Below are 17543 nucleotides of genomic sequence, written 5' to 3'. Positions count from 1 at the left end.
GTAAGGAGTCAAAACACATCTAGGGATGCTTCTTACAGGTAAATTGTAAGGGTAAACCTCCCTAGCCGGTTAAAGGCTTGTACGGCTGGAGTCATTTCTAGTTGGGCACAGTTTTCTGACTGGGAGTGGAGTGGAGTCTTGGCTGTTGTACACACAAGTCAGGACGCAGACACAAGGAGCAGGGTCAGCCATGCACTGTCACTGCTTCACCTGAAGTCCCTTGTCTCTACCCCCAACGGCCACCATCACCACCTTCAAGCCCCTTGGCCGCATCACCAGGTAGCCTTCTCACCTGTCACCATGTCCTCTTGGCCACGTGTCGGTATTTCCCATCAGGACTATGGTGCAGGGAGTCCGTTCACAGTGGAAGTGGGTCTGACCGTGTCTCTCGTGCCCTTAAGCCTTGTCTCAGCTCAAAGTAATGGTTCTATGTACTATTCAAGTCATGTTTAAATTATGCCAGAAAAAAAAATGAGAATGAACCCTACGTGTTTTTAAACCATCAAAATAGAGGTCTCTAACAAAAGTTTGAATCTACCATTATCAAAGCATTTTTGACATGTGAAAAAGTTCAGAGTTTTCATTTCAAACACAGTAATTTAGCTGGCCTTTTCTTGAATGTTGTTAATTCAAATGAAGTTGAAAATGTCAAAAGTGGAGTCTTTTTTTTAACACAGCAAAATCACTTGATTTCTTTAATTTCATAGGCTACCCTGGAAAAATAGAGAGTTAATATTTTATTACTGAAAGAGGATGGCATTTTGTGTTGAACTCTTAGACCTTGTTACTTCAGTTGTTACTTAAAATATAAATTTACGTTTCCAGAATTTGGGTCTCTTAAAATAGGAATCCAGGTAGGAAGAAAAAGAGAGGGTGGTACAGGTTGAGGAATGCAACAGGAGACCTTGCCAGGATTTCTCTAGGTCCGTCTGTGTCTTTCATTCTGTCTCACCTCGATCCCCCTTCATCTCAGCCAAGGGTATCACTTCCTCCTGGAAAGGCTCACACACACAGAGAACAGCGGAAGGGAGTCAGCTTCCCCCAGGCCAGCACGGAGGTCTGCCTGCAACCCTGCTCGTCCTCCTTTTGGAGACAAGAGAACGCTCCCCCTGCTTCCAGGCAACCCCTCCCGGGTTCTAGGCTCTAGAATGTTTCTTTCTGCTCTGTCAGGGCCGGCAAGACAGGAACCGTCCTCCCTTTATTGCATTTGCAGCTGCTACTTCTCTACCAGATCTTTCTCATTCGTGTTTCAAATATACTCAAATTCCTCTGTCCCTCACACACACCCCTGTTTATATTTAATTTTAATGACCTGCATCTTCCTTCAGCTCCCACTTTGTAAGAAACCTCTGGGAGGAAGGGTCTACCCCAGCTCTCCCAGCGTCTCCCCCTCTTCCTCGCTTCTCCTGCCCACCCACAGGCATCTGCCTTTAACACCCTCCTAGTGACACAATCGGCCGAGTCGGCAGTTCTTTGTGTCGTCTGAGATTCTCCAGTGGGGGTGATGGGACCAGCCAGAGACAGACTAGCGAGAGGAGAACAAGCGCAAGTTCATTAACATGCCCGTCACTCGGACACACAGACACCTGGGAGAACCCAGACGTGCGTCACTCGAAGGAGTGGTTAGGACTCGGGTTTAGGTACCATCTGAGGCTAAAACAAAGGAGAAGCATTTGGGGCTTCTAGGAAGGGGAGGTGGCAATGGGGAGAAAAGCAGGAAATGTGTGGTTCACAAGGGTTGTTGAGTCAGGCTTGTTGTGCTGATTTAAAGAGGAGAGAAAGCCCTGCAAATGTACATTTTCTTCGTAAATGTAAATTTCCTCTACAAAAGGGGACCCTGTGCCCTGTTTTTAGAGTTTTCCCCTGCATCTGCTTGTTCTCAAAATACCTCAAGGTTTATTGAGCAAACATGGATGTAGCTCTTTCCAGTACCTACACAAGGAATCAGCAGGCCTGATGGAGTCAACAGCCGTCTCGTCTCCCGCACAAGTGAGGGACCACGGGTCCATCCATCGGTCTCTGTCTCAGCATCTGGGCACTGAGCCTGTGGCAGCTGCCGTTGCCTCTCATTCTGCAGACCCTAACGGACCCTTCCTTCTGCCTGTGCTCCCACTGCATCCCTCCTCCAGCCTCCAGCCCCACCCCATTTCAGCCAGAAAGCCCCGCCGGTGGGTGCATTCTCCTCTGAGATCCGGTCCTTCCTGGTACCTCTGTGTGTGAACTGCCCCCTCCCTGTCCCAACTTAAAACGACTGATTCTCCACTGCTGCTCAGAGAGGCTTCTCTCCCACCTGAGGCTGAAGCACCAAAGGCTCCTATAACTGGTGTCAAATGCAAAACAAATTCAGATTTAGTAAGAAGAGACTTTTATTGGGAAAGATTATTTATTGCAAGAGGGGAAGAGGTCTATTGCCACAGAGAGAACAAGGCTACAGCCATAAGATCAGCAAGCATCTCGAGGGTTAGGAAAAGGCTTTTCCTTCATGGAGAGCAGTAAACAAAGCTAGAAGAAGCCGCGGGTAGGGGCTGCGGTGACCAGGAGGGCCATGAGGGGATGTGGGTGAAAGCAGGTCTTTCCCTGAGGCCAACCTGTCTGTGGCCCAGCCTGAGGGTGGGCCAACGTTTAGGGGGAAGAAAAGCATTACTGAAGTTTGGTTTATAAGAGTTTAGTTCCAGTTGACTGCTGAGGACCAAACAGTTCAGCTAACCTTTGAAAGGGAAAGCATGGGAATTTGGAGGATTTTGTCAGGTCCGGTCACAGGTAACCAAAGGGCACCTTGACTCTTGTCTCAGTCCGGGGGGAGGTGGTCCTTTGCACTAAGTCATTTCCTGAAACACAGAGGACTTAGGGAAGGGGGTGGGTTTCCTCACCTCAACTTTTCTCTAGGATTCCTGAGCTCAGGTGAACTTTCACATTGCCATTGGGAAGAGAACCGAGCAGGGTCTGAGGGCTCGGATTCTGAAGCCTTACTAGTTAAAGGAATCCCATCCATGAGCTCCGACCCGGGCCTTGACGCTAACACAGGTTTACTGATGACTAAACTGTCCCTGTGCACGTGACTCCACTTGACTTTCTATCCAGAGTCAAGAAGGAACATATGAAATCTGCGAAAGAACCCAGAGAACACGGAGAGCCCAGAGCGAAAAGTGCACTCTGACTCGTGGTGGCAGAGAAGATGCAAAGCCATGCATTCTTAAGGACTGGGGAAAATTCATATGCGAAAGAACCCAGAGAGAACACGGAGAGCCCAGAGCGAAAAGTGCACTCTGACTCGTGGTGGCAGAGAAGATGCAAAGCCATGCATTCTTAAGGACTGGGGAAAATTCATATGCTGAACTGAGATTTTCACCTTTCCTACAAATGTTTGTGTAGGGGACCCTGCTTTTCTAGGTTCTTGGTTGAGACCCCCTGTAAAAAAAGGCAGATTAACAGTGGAAAATCAGAAGTTAATGACATGTATGCCTGGTGCATACAGGGGAGATTCCCAGGGAAGCTGATTAACTCCCCAGCATGGCCCAAGGCACCAACTTAAACACCACCCCAGCTGAAGAGCCAGAAGCTGGGGGGAGTCAGGGGAGGTGAGCAGCAAAGCAGAGGAGACAGGCTTACAGTTGCTGTGCAGACTGAGGCCTTTTTTCTTCTCCATTGATAAGTTGCTAGAGGTTTAGCCATCTTTCTCTTCCTGGAACAGAGAAAGGACACCCTTACAAAGGGAGTGTTCCCTCATAAATGTATTCATAAATGTCTCTTATAAACAGGTTACCTCTACTCTGTTTTCAGAGATTCCCCCATTTCTGCAGTTTCTTAAAAATAACCAGAGACTTCCCTGGTGGCACAGTGGTTAAGAATCTGCCTGCCAATGCAGGGACACGGGTTCCATCCCTGGTTCAGGAAGATCCCACATGCCGCGGAGCAACTAAGCCCGTGTGCCACAACTACTGACTCTGTACTCTAGAGCCTGCGAGCCACAACTACTGAGCCCGCATGCCACAACTACTGAAGCCCGTGCGCCTAGAGCCCGTGCCCCGCAACAAGAGAAGCCACCGCAATGAGAAGCACGTGCACCGCAACGAAGAGTAGCCTCCGCTCAATGCAGCTAGAGAAGGCCCGTGCAGCAACCAAGACCCAACGCAGCCAAAAAATAACTTTAAAAAAATAATAACTTAAAAAAAAAATAATAAGCAGCTCGAGATAATCCTCTTGCCAAAGACATATTTTGGGGTGGCAAATTCTGCTCCCCTTCATCTGTCTAGATATAGATTCATCTCTCTTAAAATTAAAAAAGAAGCTTTTGTGAGGATCATAGCAGTGTTCTTCTCTGGGCTTCTCCCTCTTGGTTTCCATCCATCAGAGTTGCCAGTGGTGATTTAAAATCCAATTTGTAAGTTTACAGATTCACCTGTCACATGATTAGGTGACCATCAAAAGAAATAAAATAAGAAACAACACTCAAATCTCAAATTATTCTACTGTCCCTGTCATATGTCTGAAATCACAAATATCACCAATTTGTAGTGCCTGTCTCTTGACCACTCAGGCCTGGCCAGAGTAGATCCTGGCACACGGCTGCACCTTCAGAACCTTAAGGGGAAAAGGTGGTTTGGGCCTGAATTCCTGAGAAGAGGCACAAGGAGTTTGCAGAGATGGTGAGATTGAAGACTGGATTTCTTTGCACCTGAGTCTGACTTTATGCAGGATTACAGTCTGTCCTTCCGAAGGGTGTTGTTTATATATATAAATGTTCCTTAAGGTGTTTATTCCAAATGTAGGTTTTAAAATGAATACAGGCTAAGGGCTGGAGACTTTTTAAGAGCTGGGCTGTGGGGACTTGGCCCTCTTGGTTTGCCTGAATCCCGTAACCCTTCAGTCAGCTCCCAGGCAAGATGTAGTTACAGGGCTTGGAGCCACTGAAGCTCAGCTCCTGTCCTCCAGGGCAACTGCAGAGTGGGGGCACTTATCACCCCTGATGTCACATTTCAGAGGGACGGTCCCCAGGTCCTTGAGAAAAACACACCTGGACTGTAAAACTGACAAGAGGCTTTTACGAAGATTTACATACATCTCCAAGGGACAGAGGGAAAATATGCAGTGACAAGTTTTCTAAAATAAACACTCTAAGAAAAGGGAGATCAGCAACAGAATCTGGATGAAGCCTGGCCAGGTCAGAGGCGAAGGACGTGTTTGTAAATGAGCCCATGTGATGAGGACATTCAATTGTGAAATAATTTGCATCCCACGTTGAGAAGTTGAATTTTATTCTCTAAGCCCATGGTTCTAGAATTCAAGGGATCCATGACTTGAATGGTAAATATCTACCCCATGAGATATAGATATTATAATTTATATATAATATTAATATACATAATATCTCTATATAAATGTAAAAATACAATTTTAATATTCTCCTCTTAACCTCTAATGATGTGAATGTAGTATTAGCGTAACCTGTGCTTTGTCACCAAATCACAGATAATTCCATGTTTTATTACAATCAGTGCAGATATCTCAAAATATTACTATACAATATTGTGAAGTGACATTAGTTATTAGACTTGCCACCTGCCATTTAGTGAAATAAAAACACATCTAGTTATACCACAAGTCTGGCTTTCATCACACTTTCATAAGTAAATTTTTCCTTTGTAATCTTATGTATTTGTTCATGCATTTAAAATATTAGTTTGAGGTTAGTGGACTTCACCAGAATGCTAAAGGAGTTCATATTAAAACTCTCAGGAAAGCTGGTGGGTAATAAACTGTTGAAGGTTTAAAAATGGCTGTCTTAGTCCATTCAGGCTGCTTTAACAGAATACCATAGCCTGAGTGGCTTTTAAACAGCAGATATGTGTTGCTCACAGTTCTGGAGGCTGTGAATCCAAGATCAAGATGCTGGCAAAGACACACTTCCTGGTTCCTAGACAGCATCTTCTCACTCTGTCATCACTTGGCAGAAAGGGTGAGGGAGCTCTGTGGGGCCTGCGTTATAAGGGCACTAACCCCATTTATGGGGCTCCACCCTCATGACCTATCACCTCCCAAAGGAGCCACTTCCAAAACCATCACATTGGGAGCTAGGATTCAACATACAAATCTGGGGACACAAACACTCAGTATATTGCAGTGAAAATTGCATTAGTCATATGTTCATTTTTTAAAAGTTTAGTCTCCACATACATTGTGGACTATTAAGCAGGCAAGAAATGGGTTTGGCAAAAAGAGGGAGACTGGAGGTAAAAAAACATGTTTAAGAGACAATTTAAAGTTTCAGGCATGGATGGGGACCACGTGCCCAGGCTGAGGCAGTGTGCTTGGTACCTACTGCAGAGGAAATAATGAGGGTGATGTGGTGGGTGGCGGAGCCTCTCCCTGAGGCTGAGACTTGAAGAACAAGAACGGGAAGGAGCCGGGGGCTGTGAAGAGCAGGGACGTGTGTCCTGGTGGAGAGAGGAGCTCCCATGTTCAAAGAACAGAGAGGACAGAGCTGGAGTGCTGAGAGGAACAGGGTCTGAGAGGTTTGCAGGATGGAGACTGTTTGGGAGTTGGGTGGTAACACATTCAGAGTTGTTTCCAGGTGCAGTGTAAAGTCATTGAAGTACGTTAGCAAAAGATAAGTCCCTGCAATGCAGAGAATGCATTGTTGGAGGGGGAGGGAGGAGAGGAGAGAAAGCAGCAAACCCAACGAGAAGGGTCCAGGAGAGATGCAGGTCTCAGCTTCAACACAGCTTTCTTTCATTGTGTCACCTTCATCTGGCTCTTAGATCAACTTAGAATTTGAATGGTATTATTGTGAACTCCATGCTGCTCTTTCATATTTCTGTACATCTGGTCTCTCCCCCTTCCCTATTCCTATTGAAGTGTCTGTTAAATTATGAGCATTTCATTCGTGATCATTTTAAACTTGATTATTACATGGTAGTCTTCACTGTTTGACACGACCTTAGTATTTGAGTCAATAAGAAAAGTATAGCATAATTATTTCTCCTACATGTAAGCTGCCAATTAAGTGGTAGATCTCAGTTGACCCCAAGAACTTTTGAGAAGTCTCCCCCAATTTGAATATTCTTAATAATATATTGAAAAATTTAACTTTTCTTTCTTTATTGACATTGCAAAAGTCAAATACAGATTCCCATGCTAGTACTGTTTGCCATGTAGTTTTGAAACTAGATTTTATCTCACGTAGCTTTAAACTGCCACAGTTCAAAAAAGTGTTTTTTGTTTTCTTTCTCGATATTTTCCAGGTAGGGTTACTAAGGCCCTGTCTACATAGCTCCAAAAGCTACCAATTAGTTCACTCCAAAAAGAATGTTAAAAAAAAAAAAAGGAAGGAAGGAAGGGCACAGCAATACCACAGAAAGTCTGTGTAGGAATCATTTAGACTAGAGATCATAAAGCTGCTGCAATTGGTTAGCAAAATATTAATATTTTTTAAATTGTCAATATTTAGAATTAGATTTCACATAATTGGTGAAAGACCCATAGATCCACTTTCCCTTTTCCTGTTGCAATGTCAGGGATGACTTTTGGCCACATTGACAGGTGGGAGCCGTCCCCTGAAATGTCAGAGTGATGGCCCTTCCAGGGTGTAGAGGCATTGACTTCAGAAATCTCCTGTAGTTGCCTGCAAGCTGTGATCCCACACTGTCTGCCTGGCCTGTAGGCATTCAAGTTTGTTGAGTCCGCATCTAGGCCAGACATCTGGTTGGTTGAGCAAATGTTTTATTTACTTGACACCTGACTCTACATTTAAGTATCCACATTTTTAAAAGAAAAATCCTTAAGTAATATATTTTTATGTAGGCAGTTAATTTGCTATAGTTGAGAGATATAAAAATAAATTAAGTAAAAAAGAAGGAGAACACGAATATGAGGCATTCTGATTTCTTGCAGAGTATCTTACCTGACAGAGATGAAACTTAATTAGATAGTTTGTCATTTTATAAAATTTATAAGTTGGCAGAGTGACACAACTCTGATGTGTGTGTGTCACATCAAAATTCCTAGGTTCCACCTGAGATTTATAAGTTAAGTTTATGATTAATAACACATAAGACGATGCATAAATCATGCAGATAATTCTTGTCATTCTCAATGATGTCTGTGTTGTACCCCTTATTCCTAAGCCTTCTCGTTTATTTATGACCATATAAAGGTCAAAAATGCTACGAGTAGCTATAGCTGTCTTGAAGTTAAATGACTTACACAGAACTTGAGAAATGAAAGGTGAACTGTGTGAAATAAAATTGAGTTCGTGTACCCTAATTCTAAGTCAAAAACTGGAAGATGTGAGATAGGGCGAAGATATTTATCAACTAATTAGATATCAGTCAGAAAATGTAATAGATATCAGAAAGATGACTACGTGATTCCATAGGCTGTCACGTCAAGCACCTATAATTTAAACACTTGATGCAAATATCATTTGAGATTGATATATGTGAATAATCATTATTTTCCCAGATCCAAACAAAGGATTCTCCTAAGAAAGAGAAAATTCTGTGTGTTATCTTATCTTATTCTTGTAGTATAAGGTATGGGCTTACTGGTACTGAGATTTTTTTTTCCATAATATTTGTGAAATGTTGCCATATTAAGATTTTTAGTGATTTTCTTTTCCTTTTGTTTTTTGTGACTTGACATTTGGCGAAGCTGAATATTTATCTTCCTTCTTTCCCTCTTTCCCTATTTCCTCTCTTCTTTCCCTCCTTCCTTCCTTCCTTCCTTCCTCCTCTCCTCCTCCCTCATCTTTCTTTCTCTCTCTTACTTTATCTTTTTTACACTATAAAGCATAATTGTTGAATGCCAAAAACTTAAAGATAATTTTAAGTGCTTCAACCATAGGTGGTAAAAACATCTTTTTCCTTTTGCTATATGTGCTATGCACCTTAAAAAAAAAAAAGCCAACATAGTAGGATATGTTAAATCTGCTTATTCATGCATACAATCACAAAACCATTGCATTTTTAGTGAATTGAATCTATGAGAAAATAGGCTATAGTTTGTGGATACCAATTTTTTCCCCTTTAGGAGGAAAAGCAATTAAACTGCCTTTATGTGCAATGAGCAACTGAAGAATTCATTCTAACTGATTGTGTAAGCACACTCACTGTTCCTTACAGATACGACCATAATTTATACATGAAATTGACATGCCTCTAAGACTGTCGCTCTTTTTCCTTCTAACGTGATATTCTGAGTCATTGAGGAATAAAGGCGGGGAGCTTCCTCTGTCCTTTTCCACCATCTGCATGAGTGAATCAGGCTCTCAACATGAGGCTCTTTATAAAGAAGCCTGTTTCACATAAAAATGCTTAAAACAGTGGGTAATACATAGTTGTATCAATTCTCATCCCCTCCAGGGTGTCCTTTTTCAGGATGGAAAAGTGCCTACAATGTGGTTCATGGACTAGACTCTTGGAGACTAGGGTCCAAATCTTAAAAGTTGTCCAATTTCCTCCCTGCAGGTCATGTGGATTTGCTTTTCCTTTTATGGGTTTGCTGAAAGTAAAAGTAACAATCTCAACCACTTTCTGCCTTAAGAGAGCTATTCCTCTGAACCAAAGGCACACCTGGACGGGTATGTCAGTGGTTGTGTCTCCTAGGTGACGGCGCCTTCAGGTGTCCACATCCCAGTTGAGATGTGCCGTGTGCTTCTTCATCAGTCCTGCCCAAGCTCCTGATGCAGTGAAGGGATTCTGAGTCTGATGTGTGAGTCTGTAGTCTTAGTGAGTCCAACAATTCCTTTGCGTCGAAATAAAAGTTTCTCCACCAGGTAAAGGCTATTGTGTTAAAGGATTCGTGGGCACTTAATCCTTGGTTGGTCAAAGCACAAGACCCAGTTGTAGTTGCAACTGTGAACAAGCAGTTTGGTGAACCGTCCTGCAGGGGAGCCTTCGGGCAGTGGGAAAGGCATGGGATTGGCTGCAGCCTTAATGTAGGTGGATGTCATCAGTAGGTTCTGGGATCAAGGTGTTCACATAAGGAACACAGAACATTTAGGTGGACAATCGTTACAAAGGGAGGTGATGTGTTATCCTAGCCATGATAACAGCCACTTTGGGAAACTGGTGAGCTTGTGTATGTGTGCCTTTGAGAGATTCCGTTGACTACAACACAAGCTGTAGCCACTTCTATGACCAGATTAATCTTTTCATTGAGAGGAAGCCGAGGACTTGAAAAGGGCTTGGAGGTCATATTCAGCGTAGATGTTGATGCAGACTGCAGTCTCTCCTCCCTGTAAGGAGGCTGTTTTCTTAAAGTATTTCACACAATCCCTGTATTAGAAGTTGCTTCTCCCCGCTGGTCTGCCCCCATTTGATAAGTGGCTCAAGAGCTCTGCCTGGAGTGAGGGAATTTCATCATAGAAACCAGACATTTCTTACAGTCAAGACTTAACCTTGCTGAACTGATATACAAACCATGTTCATTGCGTTTATTATCTCTGTTAATTCTTGTGAATAAGATAGGTATCTTCATTCTCCTTTCATAAATGAAGAAATGAGCCTCTGGAGTGGAAGTGGTTTGGTCAGCATCCCAGATCCATTAGATGAGAGACCCAGGTCCAGCTCAAGTCCCTGGGCTCCCTTCCAGCACATCCCAGGGCCTCTACTATTTTACAAAACGACCTCCAGGCTCTTGTACATGCTTCAAAACCTATTTCTCTGTTGGTTGATGATTCTCTTTCTAATTCAACTTTTCAGTGATAGATCTGACAACAGATCTTGTAGAACAACTGGATAACACCTCAGAAAGTCTTTAGGAGTTGTCAAACATGGAAATATATGAAATATATGAAGGACTCGATGTCCTTCAGTTGAAACAGAATTTGTTTGAAAATGGTGATTTTTACTTCTCTTTATGCTAGAAGTGGCTTCCTTATCAAATTCCAGTGAAGTGGTCTTTTCTTTTTCTCTCTTAGTTGTTGTTTTTTTTTTCTCAAATTAAAATGTGTTATATTATTAAAGCGAGTGTATGGGAATTAATGACCATGAGTGATGAGTACAGAACAACAAAACTGTGCTTAGATGAGGGTCTGACACTTGGTTGAGCGATTCTTCACTCTCAAGCCCAGAGGTCACGTTAATTAAACTCCCACCTCTGAAACCAGGTATATGGACACATCACAGATATTCAGAGGAACGTGGACATCGACAGTGCAGGTAATAAAAAATCTACTGCACCTGTACTAAGCAGCACACGATGGGAATCCTTCCAAAATTCATCTGTTTTTTGCATACTGAAGAATTATGTCTGTTACTTCTTTTTAGTTACTTTAATTCAGACACCTAATAGTCCTGTAGATCAATGCATGTATTGCTGTGCAAGTGACCATGAGTCAAACTTTGGGAAGACATTTTTTTTTTTTTTTTTTTTTTTTTATAAATTTATTTATTTATTTATTTTTGCGGTACGCGGGCCTCTCACTGTCGTGGCCTCTCCCGTTGCGGAGCACAGGCTCCGGACGCGCAGGCTCAGCGGCCATGGCTCACGGGCCCAGCCGCTCCGCGGCATGTGGGATCTTCCCGGTCTGGGGCACGAACCCGTGTCCTCTGCATCAGCAGGCAGACTCTCAACCACTGCGCCACCAGGGAAGCCCGGGAAGACATTTTTTATAAAAAGAGAATGTGACTTATGACTCAGTTGAAAATTTGGGAATATTGATATTGATATTTAAATAGTGAAGGACTCCATTAAATAAGAGATTTAGAACAAAGACCTAAAAATAGTGTCACTGATATTTATACTTAGTATATAATTCACAATTGAAAACAAGTTTAATTGGGATTGTAAATGCTTAAGAAAACTCTGAAATGAGCTGTGGGTTTTGTATTATGTCTTGTGCCTGGCAGATATGATTTATGTGATAAAGAATGGGTCCTGGCTTTTAAAAACATGTCGCTGTCCATTTGCAAACATGTCCTAATGCCTCTCCTGTGGCTTGGCACATTTCACTACTAGGTTCTCCCCTTGTAAAAGCTGTAGACCATGAACAGGGGCAGGGGCTCTGGGAGGATGGCCTCTGGAGCTCCTCTCCTGGAGCTCCCCACCTTATCTCAGAGAACTGACTTCCTTCTGTCCTTGGGCCCTTCCTGTTCCCTCTGCTGAAGAGTCTCCCTTTCTTGGGCATTGCCTGACTTGCATCTTCTCCCCACTCAGATCTCAATTTCAGCGTTAATTGTTCAAGGAAGCAGTTTTTGATCACCCTCACTTACTTTCATCCTGGGCTTTTTTCCCCTTTATTTTAGTCCTTGTTTATTTTTTTAATAATAGTTTACACAACTTACAATTGTACAATTGTTTTACATAATTACCAACGTATTGATTTATTTGTGTCTGTTTCCCTAAATAGAATGTAAATTTCATGAGAGCAGGACCCATTTCTGTCTAGTTTCCATTTGTAACTAGTATTTATAACATAGTAGACACTCAATACATGATTTTTATCTTACTCAATAAATGAATAGGTAATAAAAACTATAGTCCTGCCTACCTGGGCTGGCATTCTCTCTCTCTCTTTTACCCTTTAATTCCTATACAGGACAACTGCGTTAGTGCCATTAAAAAAAGAAAGAAAAAACATTTTTTCTTTTAATCAAGGGTAACATAGAGCTGTTGGACTTAGAAAGGCAACCCTGAAATTTCTATCTCAATCCCTTTCACAGAGTTTAGATGACGGGTAGAAATAGGCTGGCTTTATAAATCCCTAAAGAGACCTTGAATGCCGGTCTTAAATTATGCCACAAACCACATAACACACATAGGGAAATGCATTGTGTGACATATTATTAGTGTGTGTGATGAACGTGTGGAGCATGTGTGTGTGAGTCTGTCCTAAATGCTGTTTCACGTGACTGTTCATCAGGAATCTCTGTTACCGTTACCTCCTTTATAATGTACTGTGATAATTGGTTCTTGTATTGATACCCTAAGGGCACCGCTAGAGCATGAACAGAATCTTTCAGGGAGGGCAGGGTGATGTTGAACATGGTTTAATTTGATTTTTGTCCCATGGAAACGGGCAATCCGTTTTTGATATTTACTTTTTAAGTTTTATCATTAGCACTGTGTTTGATGTATTAGAGGCCTCATTTCTCCAACAGAACTTATTGTATTTCAAGCAAAACAAGAATGAGAACAAGCGGCTGATTTCAGTTGAAAAGAGTATAATAAAGGAGGAAACTGGCTAATAGTTGAAATGCAGCATGGGAGTCTCTGTTCTTTTTCTGAGCACAGGTCTATAAGGTGACTCTAACTCAAACAGCAATATTGCGAGGAGGGAAACCATGCACTGTGGATATTTGCCAGGCCTGGCTTTCAGGAAAAGGCTGCTTCATGGCCTTCCGAGTGGGGTGGTCCTTGGAAGAGGCAGGCAGCCTTGCTGGCCAAGTGGGCCAGGGAGAGAGGCACATTATGGGGAAGGAGGAGAGAGGTGTGTGTGTGTGTGGGGGTGCATGTGCGTGTGTGCGTGCGTGGGTGTGCATGCGTGTGTGGCTATGGGTTAGTATGGAGGGTCCAGGGCCTCCCTTAGAGAGAGGCTCCCCACTCCCACCCAGAGGGCTCTTCTACCTCCAGGTTCTGCTTGGTTCTGGACCTTGGAGGAGTCAGTACCAGGAACTATGTCAAGATGCTCCCAGACCTTGGCCACCTCTGCATCTTCTGCTTTCTGCTTTCTTGCTCCCAATCACTCTTCAACTGCTTATCTGACTCTTGTCCAGAGACGTATACAATTGCAAATATAAGATACTGAAATTAAGGATTTTTTAACCTGCTAACTATAGTCAGGGTTTAACGGTAGTATCTTGCTGTGAGCTGTGGAGTATCTTTATTGAAATATAAATGAATAAATATATATATACATATACGACTGCATATATCTATATGTATGTATGTATATTTCTGTGGCTATTGGAAGATATGATATTACAGCATCTTACCTCTTCAGTATTTGTGAGTCAAAATATCATAATTTATTTGTTTAGACATTTAGATTACTATAGTATAAGTAATGATGCGATGAACATATTTAAAGATTTGGCTTTTTCTTTGAAATTATTTTCATAGTAGAGATTTCTGTAAATGGTATTACTAGGTTAAATGTTTAAAAAACTGATTCTTTATGGCTCTGTTCAAATTGCTTTCCCAAAATTTTATGGCAAATCATACTGCCATAAATGATTTACCCAGTTGACTCACTGGCATTGCATATTGTTATTTTAAAGAGAAAAATACCATTTCTGTAGTTTATTCATTAAGAAAAAGCTATTAATAGTAATCCTCTATGGGAAATGTTAATTAAGAGAAACCCCAAACGCCAAACAGCAACTACGCTCATCTCTCACATTGCAAGTGCGCTTGTAATACGACCTGGTTGGTATCTTTCCATGTGGCCCCCGGAGTATCTTTATGGAACTATGCAATCCTTGTACCATGAAAAGAGGCCAGCTCATAGTCTAACCCTTACCTGCCCGTGAAGTCTAACCTGAGAGTTTCCAAGCCACGTACTCTGTGTGTTCCAGTCTTAACAATCTGCTTAAATAGTGCTCCATTGCATACACGTTCACATGTCCATCAGCTATCACACAGGCTGATGTTGTCCCTTTCATCTTATTACCAGCATCCTCTTTCACCCCCTCTTTATTCCAGGTTCTAAGTACAGAAACATTAAGTCTAAAACTCTGGGAAATGCCTGGCACAAATCAAAGACCATATAATTTTTCAGGATTTATTTAAAATCACCAACGGTGATCACCTGGTTAAACTAATTATATATACAATGAAAATGTTTATTTTACTTTATTCGCCACATGAAGGACCTCCACGGCAGTCACTTGCATCCTTTACATTATCATTCCGTTTTCAGTTGACTGTGAGAACAGTGGTGCTGGGATCGTGCACGGGTCTGTTGCAGCAGGAATGCATCGCAGGGAGAAGCTGAACTGCAGTTCCTCCTGTGTTGGTTCTTCATAGAGTGGCTTTATTACTGTGTCAGTAGTGAGCTCCCAGCCCCTTTATGTATAAGAGCAGAGTCTAAACACTAGATGATCCTTAAAAAACTAAAAATAGAATTACCATATGATCCAGCAATCCCACTACTGGGCATATACCCAGAGAAAACCGTAATTCAAAAAGACACATGTACCCCAATGTTCATTGCAGCACTATTTACAATAGCCAGGTCATGGAAGCCACCTAAATGCCCGTCGACAGACGAATGGATAAAGAAGATGTGGTATGTATATACAATGGAATATTACGCAGCCATAAAAAGGAATGAAATTGGGTCATTTGTTGAGACGTGGATGGATCTAGAGACTGTCATACAGAGTGAAGTAAGTCAGAAAGAGAAAAACAAATACCATATATTAACGCGTATATACGGAACCTAGAAAAATGGTACAGATGAACTGGTTTGCAGGGCAGAAATTGAAACACAGATGTAGAGAACAAACGTATGGACACCAAGGGGGGAAAGCGGGGGTGGTGGGGGTGGTGTGATGAATTGGGCGATTGGGATTGACATGTACACACTGATGTGTATGAGATTGATGTCTAATGAGCACCGGCTGTATAAAAAAAAAAATTAAATTAAAAATAAATAAATAAACACTAGATGATGACCTGGTGAGATTGCACTTCTCTGAAGTATGCATGACCCTCCTACCAGAGCAGGTAAGAAGGTGTTGACAAGGCGGCTGATTTAGCTTTAAGATTCGATATTGTTACCAAACTCAGGTTTGGCTGCTCGCCACTCAAAGGCCAATAATCAAGAGGCAAGTGTCAGTAGAAAGGAAAGGTGCTTTAATCAGAGAAGCCGGCAATCTGGGGAGAAGGTGGACTCATGTCCCAAGACCAGCTCCCAAGATTCTGCTCCGTCATAACAGTTTTTAAAGGGAAAAGGGCGGGGGGAGAATCTCAGTGAGTCATCAGGCAGGAGGTTGGGTTCTGCATCACTGTCCATTACGTGCAGACCGGCTGACTCTCTCTTCAGATGTTTTCTCGTCTGCATGACCTGCCTGCAGGATTGCTAAGGGGGCTCTTGGAGGGTGGAGAGTTAGTCATTCTTTAACTGCTTAATTCCTCATTCCTACCTGTTTTAATCTAGGAAAAGAATCAACAGGTTAGGCAAGGCATGGTGTGCATGCATGAGAGCGTAAGTCAGGAGTTATGTTCAGTTGCCTAGTGATCTCATTCCTATAATCAGGTTAGAGGGGAACAGAAATGAGCAAACAGGAAAGGGGCAGAAGAGCTGCTTTCAATATCAGGAGATTACACCTAATTATGCATTTGTTAACTCTCACTGATTTATGTGTACATTTCTGAATTACACAGTCTGCAAACATTTATTATCCATCAACCTACCTAGAGTTTATTTTAGGGAACACAAAAGACTTAGTGATATAGTGATAAACCACAATAAACAATGTATTATAAAGAGATTGTACTGATAGATCATAATGGCTAGCGTAATGATTCTACACTTCCTTTTAAGGAGAAAGTTAAGAAAACGAAATGGATTTCTTTATTTTATTTGCACCGAACATTAACTGAACTCAACAAAATAACAACCTGTTTCCTAATTAGAAACACTTAGAAAGGAGTGCTAGGATAGTTTTTCTTTTAAATTAGAAGAAAACCGTTTAGGTCCGTGTTCACCTGATGTTCTTTACAAAGGCATTTTTTATTATCATCTATATTTCTTTTTTTCATTAAATTCCCCACATACATTTTTTTTCCAAGGTAAGCATTGTCAAATTTATTTTTGGTATGGGCTATGTAACTTCTAAAGCATACAGTAAGTGTTCATTAAATGCAAATTGTTATAATTCTACTACTAATAATCATTACTGTTTTAACTTAGGATGGTAATGGGCAACTTAGTAAAGACCTTGTTTAAAACTCATGTCTAAAAGGTTCACTCTAAGAAGCTGCACGCCATCATATCCCTCCTCTAATTCCAGACTAATTGCACTTGCTATTCCTGAGCTGGGCTCTGTCTGTCTGTTCCAGCCTATGGATTACAGAACTGCCCAGACCCGCCGCCTTTTCAGAATGGGTATATGATCAACTCGGACTACAGTGTGGGGCAGTCGGTATCTTTTGAGTGTTACCCTGGGTACATTTTAATCGGCCACCGAGTCCTCACCTGTCAGCATGGGATCAACAGGAACTGGAACTACCCTTTTCCAAGGTGTGATGGTAGGTTAATCACTTTTCTTGGAAACGATTTAAGTTTTCATGTGTATAATGGTGCCTGAAATATTAAGTGAATGTATTTGAGAATTCATTAATTTGTTCAACAAATTTTTATTGGGAATCTATTATGTTGAACTCATTCTACTTAGTATTTCAGGAATGTATCATATGCCAGTAAGGTAAAAAAAAAAGAATGGGTCTTGCCCTCAAGGAAACTACAAGGGTAACAGAATAATAAACATGAATATTTATTATGCAAAATCAGGCACAAAGAGCATTTTGATGAATTACAAATACAGAAGATGGTGTTTGCTTGGGAAATCTTTATGACTAGAGCAGTGCTTCGTTTT

General features: G+C 41.9%; 1 protein-coding gene across 1 annotated transcript in view; it reads left to right on the top strand.

Annotated features, from left to right (window-relative positions):
• CSMD1 (CUB and Sushi multiple domains 1) overlaps positions 1-17543 on the top strand; it is a 1433388-nt gene that overhangs the window by 1283084 nt on the left and 132761 nt on the right. The window contains exon 42 of the mRNA XM_065899861.1: positions 17008-17196. Within this exon, the coding sequence (XP_065755933.1) occupies positions 17008-17196 (189 nt within the window). The remainder of the gene's footprint in view (positions 1-17007; positions 17197-17543) is intronic.

This window comes from Phocoena phocoena, chromosome 21, assembly GCF_963924675.1.
Source record: "Phocoena phocoena chromosome 21, mPhoPho1.1, whole genome shotgun sequence".
Taxonomy (NCBI): domain Eukaryota; kingdom Metazoa; phylum Chordata; class Mammalia; order Artiodactyla; family Phocoenidae; genus Phocoena; species Phocoena phocoena.
This window is presented reverse-complemented; position numbering and strand designations above follow the sequence as displayed.